This window comes from Elephantulus edwardii, unplaced genomic scaffold, assembly GCF_000299155.1.
Source record: "Elephantulus edwardii isolate Elephantulus edwardi_28Jun2011 unplaced genomic scaffold, EleEdw1.0 scaffold00064, whole genome shotgun sequence".
NCBI lineage: Eukaryota > Metazoa > Chordata > Mammalia > Macroscelidea > Macroscelididae > Elephantulus > Elephantulus edwardii.
In genome coordinates, this window is record NW_006399814.1 from 9135805 (window position 1) to 9155879 (window position 20075).

The 20075-nt window shown below is 53.0% G+C and overlaps 1 protein-coding gene across 1 annotated transcript in view; it reads left to right on the forward strand.

Moving 5' to 3' along the window:
• The first annotated feature begins 600 nt into the window (after positions 1-600).
• Positions 601-20075, forward strand: part of LOC102862144 (uncharacterized protein KIAA1644-like) — a 28401-nt gene continuing 8926 nt past the window's right edge. Inside the window, exons 1-2 of the mRNA XM_006888133.1 lie at positions 601-664; positions 3344-3557. Coding sequence (XP_006888195.1) covers positions 601-664; positions 3344-3557 — 278 coding nt within the window. The remainder of the gene's footprint in view (positions 665-3343; positions 3558-20075) is intronic.

Genomic DNA, 20075 nt, shown 5'->3' on the forward strand with positions numbered 1-20075 from the left:
AGCACAGCACAGGACAGCACAGCACAGGACAGCACAGCACAGGACAGCACAGGACAGGACAGGACAGGACAGCACAGGACAGCACAGGACAGCATAGGACAGGACAGGACAGCACAGCACAGGACAGGACAGGACAGGACAGCACATCCCACCACAGGACAGGGCAGCACAGGACAGGACAGCGCAGGACAGGACAGTGCAGGGCAGGACAGCACAGGACAGCACAGGGCAGGACAGCACATCCCACCACAGGACAGGGCAGGACAGCACAGCACAGCACAGGACAGGACAGGACAGGACAGTGCAGGGCAGGACAGCACAGGACAGGACAGCACATCCCAGCACAGCACAGCACAGCACAGGACAGGACAGCACAGCACAGGACAGGACAGGACAGGATAGGACAGCACAGGACAGGACAGGACAGCACAGCACAGGACAGGACAGCACAGGACAGGACAGCACAGGACAGGACGGAGTGTAGCTGTGTGGTTCACGGGGGTCACTGTGAGCCTTGTTAGGCTGTGGCCCCACGAGCCAGCTGACACCCTGTCCACTCTGTCAGCAGGCAGCTCCCGGCGGATCGATGCCAGCCAAAGGATGACCAGTTGTGGCCAGCAGTCCCTGAACGTGCTCGCCGTCCTCTCGCTCCTGTTTTCCGCAGGTCAGTCCCTACCCAGGTGGGGGTTCCTGGGCCTGCCTGCCTTGGCTGCCGCCTCCGCCCCAGCCTGCAAGTCTCTGGATGTGGGCCTGGAACGCAGGCCTCTCTGGACCACTGGGCGGGACTGTCGGCAGCAGGTTCCCCCAGGGTCTCTGGTTCCAAAGGCCTACAGGAGGCCTGCAAGATGGCGACTCTGACAAGTTCTGGGGAGATGCTGACCCGACAGGTCGGGGAGCCTCAGTTTACTGCTTTGTCCAATGAGAACAGCCTCCCTGGGTGATGCAGGTGGGTAAGCACTCTGCCAGCCAGAAGTTGACAGTTCAAATTCACTCCAAAACCCTTCGGGAGGCAGGCTTGGTGGGCTTCTTCTGGAAGGTCATGGTGGTGCAAAGCCCCAGGGGAGTGGTTCTGCTCTGCACACGAGGGGTGTCCACGAGTCAGTATCGACTGGCGCTGAGAACGACTGGGATTAGATGGGGCAAGGCCCCTGCCTGGCACATACTCTAACCTCTGCTCCCCTACCAAGGGGTCCTCTATTTACTGAGAAAGGCACACTGACCCCTTCTTCCTACTGGGGACCTGCCCCCTCCTCAGAGGAAGGTGCTGTAATTGGGGAGGGAGTGCAGGAGGTCACAGCACCCTGGTGCCCCTTCTGCCTGCCTGGGCTTCCTCCCACAGCCCCTGAGCGGCCAGGAGCCACATGAGCTGCCACCAAGTCCCCTCACCGCAGCGACAGCTTTAAGCAAGCAAGACACTTCAGCAAATGAGCGCCTTTGTGGTGGGAGAAATGTCAGCCAGCAGAGCCCCTTTTCAGCAACACAAATTAGACACAGTAATCCCTTTTATGAAGATACTAATTCAGTCAGAGACAGGTGGCTCCAGGGTTTTTCCATTGTTGCACGGGAGTCCCGGGTTACAAACCTCAAGCTGAACTGAACCCTGGTTATGTACCTACCCCTCAAAGCCAGTTACATGAAACATCCCAGTATATACCAAGGTTCCCAGCTTATATACAATGGTTCATAGTAATGCAGAGGTGCTGCTTGGCTGCACACATCAAAACAATGTTACTATTACTGTAGTATTATGTTCAAGATGTTTTAGTGCACCTGGGTGTGTTTCTTTAACATAGAAAGATACATTGTACATCATCTGCTCAGGCCAACACTGGACTGGAACCAGCATCAGCTATGAGAAGGGCGTAACTGCTCTGACATGACCATGAAGCCCATCTGAAGACAGATTGAGGACTAGGGCTCTTTTGTAATCTAGGGTCTGTCTGTATTTGTTCAGCATTTTGCTTCTGTTTACCACCACGGCAGTAAATGCCACGCTAGGTTGGTGGCAGCTGGTGGCAGGAGCTAAACTTAGCCGGAAGGGACATCTTTAAAGAGGTCTGTGCAGATGGTCCAGGCCAGGCCTGCTCTGCCTGACGTAGGGTGACTGAGGCAGGCCTCTGGGATCCCAGGTCTAGGATTGATTTAAAATGAGGTGCTGAGGATATGCTGCCTTGTTGACAAGACAAAGCCATGCACCCACATTCAGGCCCGTTGAGGGTCTTCAACGCCCACCGCCAACCCATAAAGTAAACTCAGCTGCCATCAAGTGGGCGCTGATTCCCAGCGACCCTGTGTGTCAGGGTGGAATGGTTCTCCACGGGGTTTTCAAGGACTGATTTTTTTAAATCGGAAGGAGATTGCCAGGCCTTTCTTATGTGGCACCACTGGGTGTACCAGCGCTGGATCAGTCAAGTGCTTGGCTGCTAACCCAAAGGTTTCTGGTTTAAACCTATCCATCTGCTCTGAGGGAAAAGGGCCTGGTGACCTGTTTCCATAAAGATGAAGGTCTAGGACACCCTATAGGTCACTTCTGCTGAATCACATGGGGCTGACCACATGTTCACATGGGTCCACAACCGTGACAGGTCACACAGGGACAACTACATGACCACATGGGGCTGACCATATGATCACATGAGGCTGGATCATGACAGGTCACATGGGGCTGGCCACGTGATCACATGGGGCTGACCACATGACAGGTCCCATGGGGTCACCATGCACTGGATCAACTCAGTGGCACCCAACATCCACAGTGAACAAGGACTGTTATGGACCCTGGACTTTGGATCCTGGCAGGGTGGTGCTAAAATCCAGCGCCACTAGCCCTTACCAGCTCTGTGGTCTCAGGCAAGTTGCCTTAGGTTCTGAGCCTCGGTTTCTTCAGCTGCAAAGTGAGACACACATCACCCCCCCTCCCACCCCCGCACTTCAGGCGGCCATGCAGGCTAGATGAGACCAGGACTGTGAAGAGGCTCGCTCATAGTTGGTGCTCAATGTATGCTGGGTCCTAGGTGAGAGCCTGCTGTGTGCAAAGCTGATGGGAGGGGATAGGCTGTCCTCCAGAGAGGAGCCCGGGGATGTCTCCAAAGAGGGAGAAGAGGGGAGACTCAAAATGGGTCATGAGGAGACAGGCATCCCCAGAAGGGAAGAGGTGGCAGACAGGGCCCTGGGACAGGTCAGCCCTCCAGGCCCCTGGCCACTCCCTGCTTTCAGGACACAGCAGGGTTCCCCCCAGCTTGTGACACTGTCTTCCAGTCTTGTCCAGGGTCCTGGTCATGCCTTGCTTTCAGGGTTTGGGGACAGCAGGTCCCCACCCCCAGCTCGTGACTCTGTCTTGCAGTCCTGTCGGCGCATTTCCGGGTCTGTGAGCCCTACACGGACCACAAAGGCCGCTACCACTTCGGCTTCCACTGCCCCCGGCTGTCGGACAACAAAACCTTCGTCCTCTGCTGCCACCATAACAACACGGTCTTCAAATACTGCTGCAACGAGACGGAGTTCCAGGCGGTGATGCAGGCCAACCTCACGGCCGGCTCCGAGGGCTACATGCACAAGTGAGTACCAAGGGGGCTCCCCAAAATCCCTCCCGTGTGCTGCAGGGAAGGACGACCTGGAGGGAGCCTGGCGAGGCCTCCAGGAGAGCACAGAGTATCAGTTCTGCCCGCTGGGCTTTAGTGTTCTCATCTGAGAAATGGGTGCAAGCCTCTCAAAGCTGCAGCAGAAGCTAAATGAACTCAGGTGGGTTGGAAGCTTTCAGGCAAAGTGGGGTCTGCTGTACAGTGACTGGATCTTCCACAAACCCTGGGAGCAGAAGGCCTGGCTCTTTCATAACCGTGCGTGAGCTCGGACTCACCTCGCATGACATCTGAGGTTAAGTGTCTTCCAGAAGTCTGTTGTAGGGTAAGGACTATGTCATGATCATGTCAGGTGCGCCGGTACGTACAGGCCAAGCATGTATAAAGAGGCATGTTCTGAATGTAGGCTAAAGTCCACACAGAGGAGAGAAATGTAATGTGCAAATGCCCTCTTTCACCTGGATTCAGATGGTGTCAAAGCTTCTGAATCACCGCTGTAGATTACTGGTCCAAGCACCCTTGGTTGGTGCCATAACCTCCTGATTTGTGTGTTGTGGTCCAGGGTTCTCTAAAGTTACAGTCTTGCCCTCCTTATCTCCCGGGAAGCCTCCTCATGAGAATCTCTGCAAGGATACTCTGTGTTCTTCTGCAAAATGTTGTGTATCAATTTCCTCCTCCTAAAGCGTTGTCATTAGACTAAAATCTTCACATCTGAAGTTTAACCTGCTGGCTTACAACCATTTCTGCCAGCAGACGTTCTCGCCATTATCCAGTCAGCGAGGACTGATTGGCTCAGCTGGTCCAGGGATGAGTGTTCTGCATTCCTTGAGGTGATGAGAGCCGGTGAGACCAGGGCCCAGACAGAGGGGACTATTACGGTGGAGTGAGCATAGGGGTTGCTGGCTCAGTCTATGGGTTTGGACAAGGTTTACTGGAGGCTAGGGGAGGATGAAAGGAGAAGGGGAGTTTTCCAGCAGAGAAGCCAGAGGACACAGATACGATGCAATCAGAGTCAAAACAGCAAGTGTTCCTCCTGTTAGGCTGAGTCACTGTGAACTTGACTTCACTGCTTGACTTCACTTTGGTTTTGAACATCTCTGCACATTTGTCAGAGCCATATGCATTTCCTTTACTATGATCCAGCTCTCCATATGCTTGGCCATATTTCTCTGGAATTTCTGGTGTTCTTATTTCTTGACAAGAACTCTTTATATAGGAGAGACTATTTAGAGTCTCACAGGTTTCTCAATATATCCTTGACATTACAAGGAGTTCTTTTCTTGTGCTTAGTTTTGAATTGTTGTACAGTTGCATTTATCCATTGGGATTTTGCGTCATGGGCAAAAACTCCCCCTACTCAGAGGTTGTTTCAAGATCTCATCATTTCTCCTACTTCTTTTCTGGTTTAGTTTTGTTTCTTTAGATCTTTGATTTACTGGGAGCTCTGATAGCATTGTCTGTTGAGCCTTTTGATCTGTCAGAAGTTAAGTTTGACCCAGGTTTTGAGGTAGGAAGCCAGCGTTGTTCTTCCCAAATTAGTTTCCACGTGTCCTGGCATATTCATCGTCGTGTCAATCTTTATCTCCTTTTGTGAAATGCGAATTTATCAGATACTATAACACACCAAGGGAGCTGGTGGCTCAATGGTGAAGCACTGTATTACTGTAAAAGAGCAGAGGCCACATGAGGACCCCGATGGATGACCTTCACCAACTTCACCCAAGGGAACTGTCCCATCAACAACATCAGCAACACAAAACCCATTCCCATGAGGTCAGACATGTTCCCCGTGAGCCCATAACTCTGCCTGCTCATCTCAACACCAATTGTAACTGCTTTGTTGTGTTGTTATGTGCCATTGAGTCACCTGCAACCTGTAGTGACCCTATGTACAGCTGCTCTGAACCCTGCCCTGTCCTGAGCCAGTCTCACTAACTCTGACACACCAACCCCCATTGCCCCAGTTACTGTATCAATCCACCTCATCCAGGGTCCTCCTCTCCTGAGCTATCCCTCCAGCCTTCTGAGAATGATGTCCTTCTCCAAGGACCAGTTCTTCCTGGCCACGTGTCCAAAGTATGTGAGACGGAGCTTCAAAATCCTAACCTCCAAGGAGAAACTTGGTTTCACCTTCTCCAAGGCAGGCCTATTTGTTTTCTTGGCAATCCATAGTTTGTTCAAGACTCTTCTCCAGCACCATAGCTTGAAGGCATCAATTCTTCTTCTGTCATCCTTAGTCACTGTCTGGCTCTCTGATATGATAGCCCACAGACTGCACAGAACCAGACTGGGGAAGTCAAAAGGCTAGAACCCAGCCTCATAGCAGAATAGTCAGGAGAGCTTCCAAATGTACTCAGAGGAGCTTCAGCCTTGAGCTTCATGGCTTTAGGCCAGTGTTACAAAGTTTCCAGCCCTACGAATTATGGCTCTTCCCTCCCCAGTCCTCCAGCAGACTTGGATAAAGGCCCTTCATGCTGGTTCAGTGGTGTAGCCATCCCAACGTGAGCCGTCTCTCCTGTCAGGTCTCTGGTTCTCTGCTGCTGCGCCCATAGACCCTAGTCTGGCTGGAGCAGGACTCTGTGGTCCTGACGGATGATTACATTCTCTTGTTCCTTCTTTCCTGGGGCTGAGGTTTCTCCAAGTCTACTGCTGGATCAGCTCAATTCCATGGTGAGAATAACCAGTTCCCGTGGGGACAGGCTAGCACACCTTATTCACATATTCCCACCCAACCACGTTAAGGTGTAAGTTCATGGTAGGGATGCTATTTTAAACAATAAACCCCTAGCACCACAGTTGCCAAACCAAAGGCTCGAGATCTGAATCCCACAGCAAAGTGGGCACTGACCTCCAGCGTGACTTCCTGCCTCTGAAAACCCAGTGGAGGGTCAGCTGTGAGTCCTTTCTGACTTGATGGCACACGACAGCCACTACATAACACAGCCAGGTTCAGATCTCTCGGTCACAGTGGCACCAGGAGCTGTAGGCAACTTGACAGCACCTAACAATGACCACATAGCACACTGAAGCAGACTGCTGGAACTTCCTCGTGGGTTTCAATGATCTGCTTATCAACCTCACTGTGTGAACTATTGGAGGTTCTTTTAATATGTTTTAGCACCTATTTGATAAATCCAGCTGGCTCTTTTTCAACTAAATTTTAGATGTAGTGCTTGTTTAGCCCCCTACGCCCACACAAAAAAATCCAGTTAGTATTTTTTAAATGAAGTTGTGTTGAATTTATTGATTAAAGAAAAATGGGGTTTTATTGTTTTGTTTTGGTTTTTTTTTATTAATTCCAGTGAACATTTACAGAGATTTTGGATTTCCATTCATTCATTGTTGCACTTTTCTCTCTGTCCGCCCCACCCCCACCCCCAGTTCGCTCTTCTCCTTGAAAAAGCAAAAGAAAAACTCCTTCATTGAGAAATGGTTTTTTATGAACATTGCATATTGATTACAAGAGAATGTAATCATCCGTCAGGACCACAGAGTCCTGCTCCAGCCAGACTAGGGTCTATGGGCGCAGCAGCAGAGAACCAGAGACCTGACAGGAGAGACGGCTCACATTGTGTCTTTCTATTTTTCATGACATTTAGATTCCATATCTTTGATAGTTATACCTAGGCAATTCTTTTTTGTGTTCCTATTTAATCTTGTTGTCATGTGCCGTCGAGTCGCTTGCGACCCATAGTGACCCTATGTACAATAGCCCTAAACTCTGCTCTGTCCTATGCCAGTTGCACTGTCTCTGACACTCCCATCCTGATTACCCCAGTCACTGAATCAATCCACCTCATAGAGGGTCTTCCCCTCCTGCGCTGTCCCTCCACCCTCCCAAGCATGATGTCCCTCTCCAAGAACCTGTCCCTCCTTACAACATGTCCAAAGTATGTTAGATGGAGCCTTAGAATCCTTGCCTCCAAGGAGCAGCCCAGTTTAACCCTTCCCAGGTTGAATCTGTTTGTCTTCCTAGCAGTCCATGGTACCCTCAATACTCTTCTCCAGCACCACAGCTCAAAGGCATCAAATTCTTCTTCTGTCCTCCTTGGTCATTGTCCAACTCTCTGATGCATAACAAGTAATAGCAAAGACCATGGCCTGTATCAGAAGCACCTTAGTCTCCAAAGAGATACCATTGCTCTTCAGTACTTTGGAGAGGTCCCTAACAGCAGACTTCCCCATGACAATACGTCTTCTAATTTCCTGGCTGCTGGTGCCAAGAGTGTTGACTGTGGAGCGAAGCAAACTGAAGCTGTGAACAATCTCAATCTCTTCACCATTCATCCTGATGCTGTCAATTTAATCTTGTGCCATTGGGGGGATCAAATGCCATAATGGTTACCCACAATGGACAGTGTGTAGTGGAGCTCCCAGTTTAAGTCAGGTTTGGAAGCAGGAGGGGAATCCACTTCCTAAACCGCATGCCTCTGGAAACTCTATGAACTTGGAGAAATGATGATAGTTATAGAAAGGCTTCAGGCCTTTTGTTCACAGGGTCACTATGAGTCATGCTCAACTCTACAGCAATCAAGAACAACAATATAAAAATAAAGAGCCCTCAGAGGTATCAGAGATGAGGAGGATGGCACAGGATGGGACAGGGTCAGTTCTTTTGTTCATAGGATTGCTCAGCTTGGCAACATTTATCAACAACAAGAGTTAAGTGTTGGGCTGTTATTCAAAAGGTCAGCGGTTTGAATCCACTGAATGCCTCATGGTAGAAAGCTAAAACAGGCTCTTCCTCTTCCTAAGATTTACAGCCTCTGAAACCCCATGGAGAGTCACCATACATTGGGATCAATTTGATGGTAATGGTTTATTATTATTATTAAAGATATGAATAGGGTCTTTTCTTCCACTGTTATCTTTTCTATCTCCTGACTGTCTCTACTCAGCCCCTTGCCATGGTGTCTCCTCTAGGTAAACACTTTCTCAGTGGACTTGCTTGCCCTTCTAGTGAGGTCATCTGTAAGCAATGCCAAGGTTAAGGCTCCTTGCTGCTTTTTGTGGCTTGCCTGGTTCTTATCCAGGTACATTGGCTGGTAATTCTGTTGTTTTAGGGGCTGTCAAGTCTACGACCGCTCACAGCAGCCCTGTAATGGCTCTGAACCTTGCTCTGTCCACCAGATGATCTTAGCTTTGCTCGGCCTTCAGTGACGATGCATCAAAGGTTTCACCAGGAATGTTGCGGCTGGCTCTTCTGACTCTTAGACTGAACCAGCCCAAGAATAGACGAGTAAGGAGTTGTGCTGCCAGCCCAAAGGCAGGTGGTTTGAATCCACCAGCTGCTCTGAGGAAGAAAGATGGGCAGTCTCTTCTCATGCAATTTGTAGCCTCTGAAAGCCCGCTGGAGGGTCAGCCAGCTGTGGGCCTGTTCCAGTTTAATGGCCGGGAGTTTGAGGTTCTTAGATCGAGATGGTTGTTCTTACTCATCTTAAAGGAAAAGGACAGAACAAAACAAGCCCCTGAAAGATGTAAGATGTGCTGCGGTGTGACTGTTGGAGGGTGGGCAGATGTGAAGGTGGGGTGTGGCCTGAGCCCCCCCGTGTTCCTGTCAGGTGGGTGAGGGGGCCTATCACTGAGCACCTGGCTGTGTTCACGCACAGAAATGGAGCAGAAGGTTGACAGTCTGAACCCATCGGTGATTGTGCAGGTGTGAGACGAGGCCGTCTGTTCCCATGAAGACTTACAGCCTTGCAAACCTGGCGTGGGGGCAGCTCCACTCTGTCCTAGGGTTTCCATGATGTTCAACAGCTGTGCATTTTTGGGGTGCTCACTCCAGTGGTGCTGCTGCTTCTCTTGAGCCAAAAAAGCAATGACAAACCTTGACCACTGTCCAGCTCCCGCCTCTGACTCCCCCGAGACCAGCCCCCTTTCCTCGAATGCACTGTGGTTTCCCCCATGAATGTCTCGCCATCTGCTCAGGCCTGAGAATACTTCCCTGCGTGAAGCCACCAGGACTGCCCGTCACCTCTGGGCTGGCATCAAGCCTGGAATTTGACCCCAGCCTTTGATAAAGCCAAGGGCAACGGAGTCCCGGCGGGGGGTGATGCCCAGCTGGAGTCAGGGCCTTAGAATGTTAGAAATGCCAGCTGGGCACCAGGCAGGGGCTGGGCTGAGCAGAGCAGCCGCTTCTCCGAGGCGCTGGCAGCGGGTGCCCGAGCGCCTCACTCTGAAGCCCACGGATTTCTATAATCTGCACGTTTGCATGGATTCCACAGGGAGCCCGCTAGCAGGGGGGACACATGGGCCCAGTGGTGACCCCCGAGAGTGGGGCTTGCCGCTGAATAACCACCCTTCATGGGAGGAATGGCACCAGTTCAGGTCACATTACTGGGATACTTGGTGGGGCCCAGGCTCTGCCCCAGTGGCCTCAGGACCATGAACTCACCTTGAAGCCCACACTCTTCTTGGCCTGTTTCACAGACCCGGCAGGAGAGGCTAAGAGACTCACCTGATTGGTCCAGCCAGCCTGGCCAGCAGCTCTGGTAGTTGCTTTGATCAGTCTAGGGCCTCCCTACCTGCACTCCTCAGAAGAGGTGAATGAGAGAGGAGGGCGGTCAAGGGCAGGATGTCCACTCAGCACCCCTGACACTGGGGAGGCCGATCCTCCGTCGTGGGCTCTGTCCTCTGCACAGTATGATGCTAGGCGGCATCCCAGGCCCCTCTACCCACCCGACACCAACACCAACAGGCAGCTGTGATAACCAAATGTTGTTGCTGTTGTTGTTTTGTGTTGTTCATTCAGAACCAACCCAAAGCTGACCCTCCAGCCGGCCCTCAGAGGCAATCAGTTGCATGGAGGCAGACTGCCCATCGAGCCATGTTCCTTTGGGATTGTAGCCCAGCCCCTCACCACTTGGCCACCACAGTGCCCTCAACAACCAAAATAGTCGCCCTAAAGCCAAATCCTCCCCTGCTGAGCTGGTGTCCTCTCCACGCCCACACTGGGGACAGAGTCAGTTCTGACTCAGTGGCGTACAACAACAACAGTTAATATATAAAGAGGAAGTGTTGTTGTAAAGACCAATTAGGATATTTTTTTTTAAATCTATTATCAGAGAAAGAGAGCTTGGAAGGCAAGCTCTGAGAGAAAGAGGGAAAGGGGAGAAAAGAGAGAGAGGGAGGGAGGGAGGAAGGGAGAGAGAGGAGAGAGAGAGAGTGCTCTGGCCTAGAGCCTGGGAACATGGAGGGACAGCAGAGGAGAGGAAGATCCTCATCTGGTAGATCGACCTGTGTCCACACACGAGGCTGGAGCACAGCAGATTGGCTTGGGTTTTCCTCAGTGTTGTGTTTTCAGTGCTGTAAATTGTCACAGAAGCTGACTGCTCCACCGTTCTCCTGCAGGGCAGCTGCTGGGTTTGAAACCCTGTCCTTTCCTCTGGTCTAGGGAATCTTTTTGTCCAGTCTCTCCAAGAACTGCCCACTCCCTTTTCCTCGAAGGGGCCGCAAGCAGGCGTTGGGAGGGTGCCAGCTCTCACAGGGCCTGCGCCCTGCCTCCTGGCTCTCACTAAGGCGGCATATGTGTGTCTGACTTTTGAGAATTTAAAATATTTTTTTAAAGGTGGGCGCATGCATGCCAGAGGAAACAGCAGGGCTGGGCCAAGTTCACTGCGGTGGGAGCGTGGGTGGGAAGCCCAGGGGTGGGAGAGGGCAGGCCCTCCTTAGAGGAGGAGAGGAGGACTTGGACTTCCTCCTGAGGCCAGCAGGTCCCCGAGGGTTCTAAGCTGGGGGAACATAGTTGGGTCTGAGCCAAATGGATGGGGTATGGGAGGAGGCCTGTGGGGTCTCTCAATGACCCCAGAAGTCAGGGTGAAGGCTGAGTGGGGAGCAGGCGCTGCCTGTAAGGGGGAGGAACTGGCCACCATGATGCTTCCAGTCTGGGAGCTGGGCTCCCACTGCACTACCATCAAGTTGACGCTGACTCCCGGCAACCATGCAGGACAGAGTAGAACTGACCCCTAGAGTGTCCAGACTGTAGATCTTTACAGAAGAGTGGCTGCGGGGTTCGAACCAGCCACCTTCTGGTTGGCAGCTGAATTCTTGAACAGCTGCTCCACCCGAGGACCACCACAGCCCTACAGCCACCCTCCCAGGGTAGGCGGGGTCCGGTGGGCTGGACCAGGGCCTGGTGGCCCGATGGGACCAGTGCTCTGGAGGAGTGGGCTGTGGGGACTTGAGTGTGAAGAGGAGGTGACCCCGTGCAAAAAAAGAAAGGCTGCTGGTACCCACCCCTTCAGAGCCTCTCCCCATTCGCCCCTGAGCTGAGGTGGAGCTGGTAAAAAATGAAAAAGCTCACCACCGAGGGCTTATGTATCTGTATTTTCCTGGAGAATATGTTTGTTTCTGGCTGCCTACCAGAGATGAGTGGCATCGCTGAGATGCCCACTTCCAGCTGCATAGGGGAGGGAAGCTGCTGGGCAAGGGCTGGGCAGAGAGGCCCAGTCCCTGAGAGCGGCCCCGCCCCCGAGAGAGGCCCCGCCCCCTGAGAGAGGCCCCGCCCCCTGAGAGCAGCCTAGGGTGATAGGACAAATGTGCTGCCCATCCCCCATTCTGGCCCCGCCCCCTGAAGGAGGCCCCGCCCCTGAGGAAGGCCCCACCCTCAGAGAGAGAGGCCCAGGGTGATAGGACAAATGTGCTGCCCATCCCCCATGCTGGACACAGGCTACAGAAATGACAAAGGGTCTCTGAGCAAGTCCTGGGAGGGGATGAGCAGGGCTGTGCAGGACCCTAGGGAGGGGCCCTGGTGGGAGGGGGCCCTGAATAGGAGAGATCATGGGGTGCCGAAGGTGAGAGGGGACTCACTCTTGGCAATGGAAGCAGAGCTGAGTCGCAGCTGACCCTCCAGCAGGCTTCGCAGACCCTTAGTCGCCTGGGGAGCTTGCACAGCTTTCACCACAGCCGGTGGGTTCAAACAGCCAGAGAAGCAGGGCCTTTGAGGATGAACGCAGCTCCTGGGCTGCGCCCCCGGAGCCAGGGAGTCTCAGGAATGTAATGGCGATGTGCTTATTCCAGACTCAGCTCTGGTGGCCTAGTGGTAAGGAGCTGTACTGTCAACCCAACAGCACGCAGTTCAAATCCACCAGCTGTGTCGCGGGAAAAAGATGGACAATTTCCTCCCATGAGATTTCCTGCTTCTGAAAACTTACCAGAGGCTCCACTTTGGGTTGGTTCTGACTCAATAGTACATGATAACCCTAACTCCAAGTTCAAGGCCCAAAGCCCAACTCTCAGCTGTGTTCTTCTCAGGCAGGTGGGACTCTGGGTGGAGGTGGGAAGAGGCCTGCTGGTTTTGGGTGTCATTGAGTCGACAGCTTGTAGCGACTCTGAAGAGCCAACTGCAAGCCTTCCCTGTCCTGCCCAGCTTCACGGTCCCTGGCGGTCAATCTCATTGTGTCTCCTCTCTGGCACTCGCCCGCCACTTTTCACAGCATGACGTCTTTAGCCAAGGACTGGCCACCTCAATCAAGTGTGTGAGGCCAGGTGTTCCCATCTCACCTCTAAGGAGCATTTGCTCCAGAACAAATGTGTTTGTTCTTTCAACAGTCTGTAGATGTTCAGTACATTCTCCAACACACAACTCAAAGGCATCGAGTCTTCTTCTGTCATCCTTATTTATAACCCAACTTACAGATGTTTAGGTTATTGTTCAGTGCCGACGCATCGCGTAAACGTATCGTGACCCCACAAACAACAGATTATCCTGAGCGAGCCTCACAATTGAGCCCCTCTGCAGACACTGTGCCAAGACACGTGGTTGAGGGTCTTCCTCTCCTTCACTGTCCCCCACCTTTCCAAGCACGAAGCCCCTCTCCAAGGATAGCCTCTCCTAGCAACGTGTCCAAAGTATGCAAGACAAAGCTTTGCCATCTTTACCTCCAAGGAGCACTCTGGTTACACCTTCTTCAGGATGTATCTGTTTGTTCTTTGGGCAGTCCATGAGATATTCAACACTCTTCTCCAACATAGAAGCCACTGAAAATACCATGGCTTGGGTCAGGTGCACCTTAGTCTTCAGGCTGGCATCCTTGCTCTTTAACACTGTAGGAGTCCTAGGGAGACAAGAGTCCTCAGAGCCCTGAGGGGGAGGAAGCCTTAGTTCTTCCTTGGCGCTCAGTGAGCTTCCCTCCACCGAGACGTGTCCTGTCTACCTGACATCCAGGTGTCACATCGGCTGGTGCCCTTTGTTTCCAGGATCCCTGGCTGCCCGAGTCAAGCCCCCAAGTGGGCTCTGATGTTTCTGATTGTCCTAAGAAGTCCGACTATGAATGATAGGAGAAAGAAAGCCATTTCTTGTTGGGTGCTGTGAATGGTCAACCTTCGTGATTCCACACCACGGAGTGCAACTAGCTGCCCCATTGGGCTTTCTGAACAGGAACAAATCACAGAGTCTTTCCTCCTGCAGATACACAGGGGAGACTTGAACTGCAAACCTTTGTTTTAGCAGCTGAGCCCTTAAATGTTGTACCTCCAGGGCTCTTTGAGAAGACAGAAATGCCAGAAGAAAACAGTCAGTATGGTACAGTCAACACAGGAGAATCCAATGTAGATTTTAAGAATATGAGTTGTTCATGGCAAACAAGGTGGGGGTGGGGAGGAAGAATAAAACAATAGACTACACACCACGGTATGTCATTTCTCACTGTTGTGGTCTAAAGAGCTTAGAACCCTGGTGGCCTAGTTGTAAGAAACTGTGCTGCAATCCCAAAGAAAGATGGTTCGACTCCACCAGCTGCTCTGTGGGAGAAGGATGGGCAGTCTCCTCCCGTGTGATTAACTGACTCTGAAAACTGGCAGAAGGGTCAGTTAGGGGTCTGTTCTGACTCAATGGTGTACAACAACAACAATAGTTAATATATAAAGAGGAAGTATTGTTGTTAAGACCAATTAGGATATTTTTTTTAAAAAATCTATTATCAGAGAAAGAGAGCTTGGAAGGCAAGCTCTGAGAGAGAGAGAGAGAGAGAGAGAGGAAGAGAGGGGAGAAGAGACAGAGAGGGAGGGAGGGAGGGAGGGAGGGAGGGAGAGAGAGGAGAGAGAGAGTGCTCTGGCCTAGAGCCTGGGAACATGGAGGGACAGCAGAGGAGAGGAAGATCCTCGTTGGGTGGACTGACCTGTGTCCACACACGGGGCTGGAGCACAGCAGATTGGGAGGCTGGCCCAGGACTGGACAGCATTCCGTGCAGTTAGACCTGGGGTCGCTGTGAGTCTGAAGTAACACAACGCAACAGTCCCTCGCAACTGTGACTCCAAATATGAAATCAATTTGCAAGATCAATATCTAAGTAAGAACCGGCTCTGCTCCTGAAATGCTGAAATTATTCAGGATGAGCTTCGAATTGTTATTCACTCCCTGGAGAGCAGTTTGGTAATTTATCAAATTCTTCATGGATCTTCTAGAGGAAAAAAAAAAAAATAAAAAGAAGTTGCGGAATATTTTGATCTGCCTTCCAACCGCATCAAGGCCTGGGAGGCAGATGGCACGAAACAAACATCACCATCCTTCTACGGACCGAAAGGTTCTGGAGTCCACTGGTTCGTGATCTGTGTGCGTCCGGCTGGGCCCGGAGGGGAAACGATGAATCATTTCTGAGTACTGACCACAGCCCAGTGGATAAAGTATTCGGCTGCTAGCTAGGAGGTGGGCGGTTTGAACCCACCAGTTGCTCCTTGGGAGAAAAATAGGCAGTCGGTTCCCATGCAGATGTTGTTGTTGTGTATCATTGAGTGAGTTCGGCTCACGGGGACCTCGTGTGTACCCGCACAATGCCCTGTCCAGCCTTCCTCACGCCCCCCGAGTGCTTCCGCCGTGGCTGTGCTCACCACATCAGGCCGTCTCTGTGAGGGTCTCTCTTCCTGCTCTGACCCTCTGCTTTTCCAAGCGCACAGGGTTGCTATGAGCGAGAGCTGCCTCCACGGCTCCTGACAACAGCACACCGTCTGGGAGCTCAGCTCTGGTTGTGTTGCTCTGACACACACACCACGGCCCAGTGGTTTGCAGTGCGAAGGCCTAGCTCCCACTCAGTGTACCTTCACTGGTCATCTCAATGCGTGTGGGCATCCTGTGACCCGCAGTCCCCACCCAGGACATGATGTTCCCGTGGGGAAAAGGCAAATACACACACACACACACACACACACCCTTTAAGTTTCTATTCACAGCCCACTGTTCACCAGTGTCACACGGTCAAGCCTTCCTACTAAGGTCAGATGAGACACAGGCAATGTCCAAGCCACAATGTCCCAAGGACTCCCTCTGGGCCAGCCTCAGACTACCCCATGCCCACTGGGTCTTCTCCTTTCCCAAGCCCTTGTGATGTCCCATTAGTCTACACACTTACACATTGAAAGCAGGAGTAGTCTTGTACCCATTTTAGAGATGAGGCCACTGAGGCCTGTTTTCCTCAAAGACAGAGCAGATCCTGCAGAGCTCAGGCCCGATTTCACAAAGCCTGGACTTGTTGCCATGATGTGTGGTAGGTGTTGTTCTTGGATGTCCTGTGAGTCCTAGACCCACAGTGACCCCAAATGTTACAGAGTAGAACTACCGTGAGGGGGTTTCTGACTCTCATCTTTTTGCAAACAGATTGCCAGACCTTTCTTGCGTGGTACCACTTGTGTGGTTTGAACCACCAACCTCTGTGTTAGTAGCGGAGGGTACTCTGATTTCTTGAGCCTTTGTTTCCACCTCTTGGTGCATTGACCTTGTCCCACAGACCTGCAGACACTCCTGTCTGGGGTGGGGGGACCTCATCACCCCCATTTTGCAGAGAAGGTCTGAGAAAGACCGTAGATCATGTGACAGCACTGGCCTGGCCCCAGCCCTGCAGCCGATGCATCCTTCTGACCTGGTGACCCCAGAAACCAACTCCTCTGCCCTGACCCCCGGCTGCGGAGTGGGCAGTGGCTGGGACTTCCGTTGCCACAGCCTGACCGCAGCTGTTTTCCGCTGACGGATCTGGGAAGGCCATCAGTGAGATCTGCTATCTGAGGAGCTGTGTTTCCTGCCTGGAACATGCCGGAGGAATGTGAGCCCGTAACTGTCCCAGAACACGCGGAAACCTGGCTCTCGCCGCTCTGGCCGGCTTCACGCACGGCTTCTGTCTTATCTTCTGCCATTTGCAGAACACACACCAGCCCTGCACCGCTGCGTCTGGATGTGATTAATTTCCAGAGCACATTTTTAAATCAAATAATAACTTCTAAAAACAAAACAGGAGCGTGCCAGCTGGCCAGCGTAGGAGATGGGTGTGGATGGCGGGAGAGCCGCCCGGGGCAGGTGCCCAGTGCCCATCACCTCCATGGTGAGCTCCTTTGGAGTGATGGGAGTCCCTGAAGGTGATGCCCCATGCCGGCCTGCTCCTTCCTTCTCACCTAGCAGGCGTGAACTGCGAGAACAGTGTGGTCACATGACCCACCTAACATGCCTAGAACAGTGAGGTCACATGACCCACCTAGCATGCCTAGAACAGTGAGGTCACATGACCCACCTAACATGCCTACTGGAGCGACCCCGCAGTGATAATGACACACTCACGTGCATGGCTGATGGGAGTGAGAGAATCTGGGTCACCCCAGGCTTCACAGAGGCCAGACGGGTTAGACCCACACCCAGCTCCAGCACGTACCACCATGCTGCCTCTCCGTACCTCATCTCTTCATCTGTAAAATGGGCTAACCCAAGCCAGAACCACACCCATGCTGTCTAGCGGACTCTAACCACAGTGACGCTGGAGGACGGAGCAGCAGGGGCCACAGCCTCGCAGAGTAGTAATTGTTACATTAGCAGACCGCCACGTCCTGAGCTGTGGAATAGCGTGTGGGGTCAGATGGCCAGTCAGCAGCTAAAAAGGTTGTCATCAGGTTGACTCTCACTGATACCAACCCACGAGTGCTGGAGCAGAGCTCTGTTCCACAGCATTCTCTTGACCGCAACCTTTGGAAGATGACAGCCAGGCCTTTCTTCCGAGGTGTCTTAGCCATTCTTGAAGGAGAAGACTTAACTGTTCGCTCTGGGAACTGCAGCCCCTCAGCCATGGTTAATGCAAGGATTCTTATTGCACAAGCATGCTGTAATTGCCAGCATTACGATTAGTCAGTGCTCACGGAGTATATAAAATCAAGATGAGAACTTGTTTATGTCAAAACGAACTTCACGGCTGTTGAACCTGCTCCAATCCATGCCAGCCCTCTCGTGGTTCCTGAGGCTGTAAACCTTTATAGGAGGGGGATGCCCACCTTCCTCCCGTGAAGCAGATGGTGGATCTGAACCACTGACCTTTAAGTTAGTCGTCCAACGTGTCACCCACTCCACCACCAAGTTCCTTTATTAACTCCAAGACTGCTTTCTTGACCAGCCGACAACAAGCTCTTGGTGTCTGTTAAGTGACATCGTAGCTGTCTAGTACAGAATCATGAAGACAAGCCGCCTGGCCTCGCCCTCAGATGCTCCCGACCTAGAGAGACAAAGTCCTACCCATCTCCGTGTTCTGGGGACCCAGTGGCTTTGCATGCCCTGGCCCAAGCATCAGGGAGCGAAGGCTTCCTGGAGGAGGTGGTAATGAGCTGACAAGGGGGCAAGTGGGAGTTAGCTGGCTGTGTGGAGGCAGTAATCCAGGCAGAGTCAGTCCTGGAGAATCTAAGTCCTGGGGGAGCTCAGTCCTGGGGGAGTCGGTCCTGGGGCAGTCGGTCCTGGGGCTGTCGGTCCTGGGGCTGTCAGTCCTGGGGGAGCTCAGTCCTGGGGGAGTCGGTCCTGGGGCAGTTGGTCCTACGGGAGCTTGGTCATGGGGGAGTGGTCCTGAGGGAGCTCAGTCCTGGGGCAGTTGGTCCTGGGCCTGTCGGTCCTGGGGGAGCTTGGTCCTGGGGGAGTCAGTCCTAGGGGAGTCAGTCCTGGGGGAGGCAGACCTGGGGGAGCTCAGTCTTGGGGGAGCTCGGTCCTGGGGAGTCAGTCCTTGGGGGAGTCGGTCCTGGGGCAGCTTGGTCCTGGGGGAGTCGGACCTGGGGGAGTCAGTCCTAGGGGACCTAAGACCTGAGGAGCTGGGTCCTGGAGGCTGGGTCATGGGTTTGGAGGCAGCCCCTCCCCAGCCCCCACCGTCAGGGTTCCAGGTGCCACGTGCCTGAGGCATGACGTGTGATGGTTCAGGGTGTGGGCACTGGAGCGACCTAGGGAAAAAAATCACCCAAGAACTAAACCAAATCCCCTGACGTGGAGTGGATTCCAGCTCAGTGACCCTGTGGGACAGAGTGGAACCAGCCCTTCGTTTTCTGAGGCCGTAAATCTTGTCTGAAGCAGACTGTCGCTTCTTTCTCCTTTGGGGTACCCAGTGGATTTGAACTGCTGACCTTCTGATTAACAGCTTATCACCTAACCACCACACCTCCCCCAGGAACAACTGCCCCAGGACCGACTTCCCCAGGACCGAGCTCCCCCAGGACCGACTCCCCCACTGCACCTCCAGAGCTCCTCTCTTGGAGGAATTGGTGGGTTTGTACTGCCAAACTTCTACCTGCAACCAGGGCTTTAACCACAGACCCACCAGGTCTTGATCAGAGCTTCAATCCTGGCCCGGCTATAACTGACTGTGAGACCTTAGATAAGTCGTACAGTTCTCCACCTGGAAGCTCGTCTGTGAAATGTGAGGAGGATGTGACGCTGTGGTGGTGACCGAGGAATTGAACCGGTGACCGTGCTGTGAGGCATCTGGTGCATGCCCGCCTGCTTCAGCTTCCACACCCACCGTCGTTCCTCAGCCCAGCCGTCCTGGTCCAGCCCTCAGTCCAGCCCCACCCCCAGCTGGCATCCCTCCCGGCAGGACAGCATCTGCAAACAGCTGCCCCTGCCTCCCACTCACCCCTCTCGCTTCAGCCCCCGCGGCTGCTGCCATGGGAACCGCTGAGGAAAAGCCTGGCGCTGCGGGTGGAGGGAGGATGCTGGGGTGACTGGGAGCTGGGGCGGGGCAGCGGCTTCCTCTGCCTGCCCATCTGCCAGGCTCTGCCTGGGGACAGGTCTGCTCCCTGGTGTGGACCACATCCAAATGCCTCCAGGCTGAGCAGGGGAAGAAAGAATCATAATGCAAACCCACAGCCGTAAGGTCATTCCAACTCACAGTAGCCCTTCACTGAGCTCACACACCCCAACAGAAGGAGGCTGCACGGCCTTCTCCCAGAAGAGTCTCGTGGATTTGAACCACCAACCTTTGAATTAGCAGCCCAGCATGTAACATGCAGCGCTGCCAGGGCTCCTTGTGCTAAGTCAGGGCCCTTAAACTGAGCCTGCTCTGGGCCAGGGGCACAGAGCTCTGGCAGTGCTGTGGCTTACGCATGCAACTACTGACCAGAAAGTTGGGAGTTCGAACCCACCAGCTGTTCCACAGGAAGAAGGCGACACAGTCCGCTTCCGTAGGGACGGCGGGCTCGGAAGCCCTGTCAGCAGTTCTGCTTGGGCTGCAGGGTCACCGAGTCGGTATAGGAATCAATTTTGTGGCAGTGGGTTTG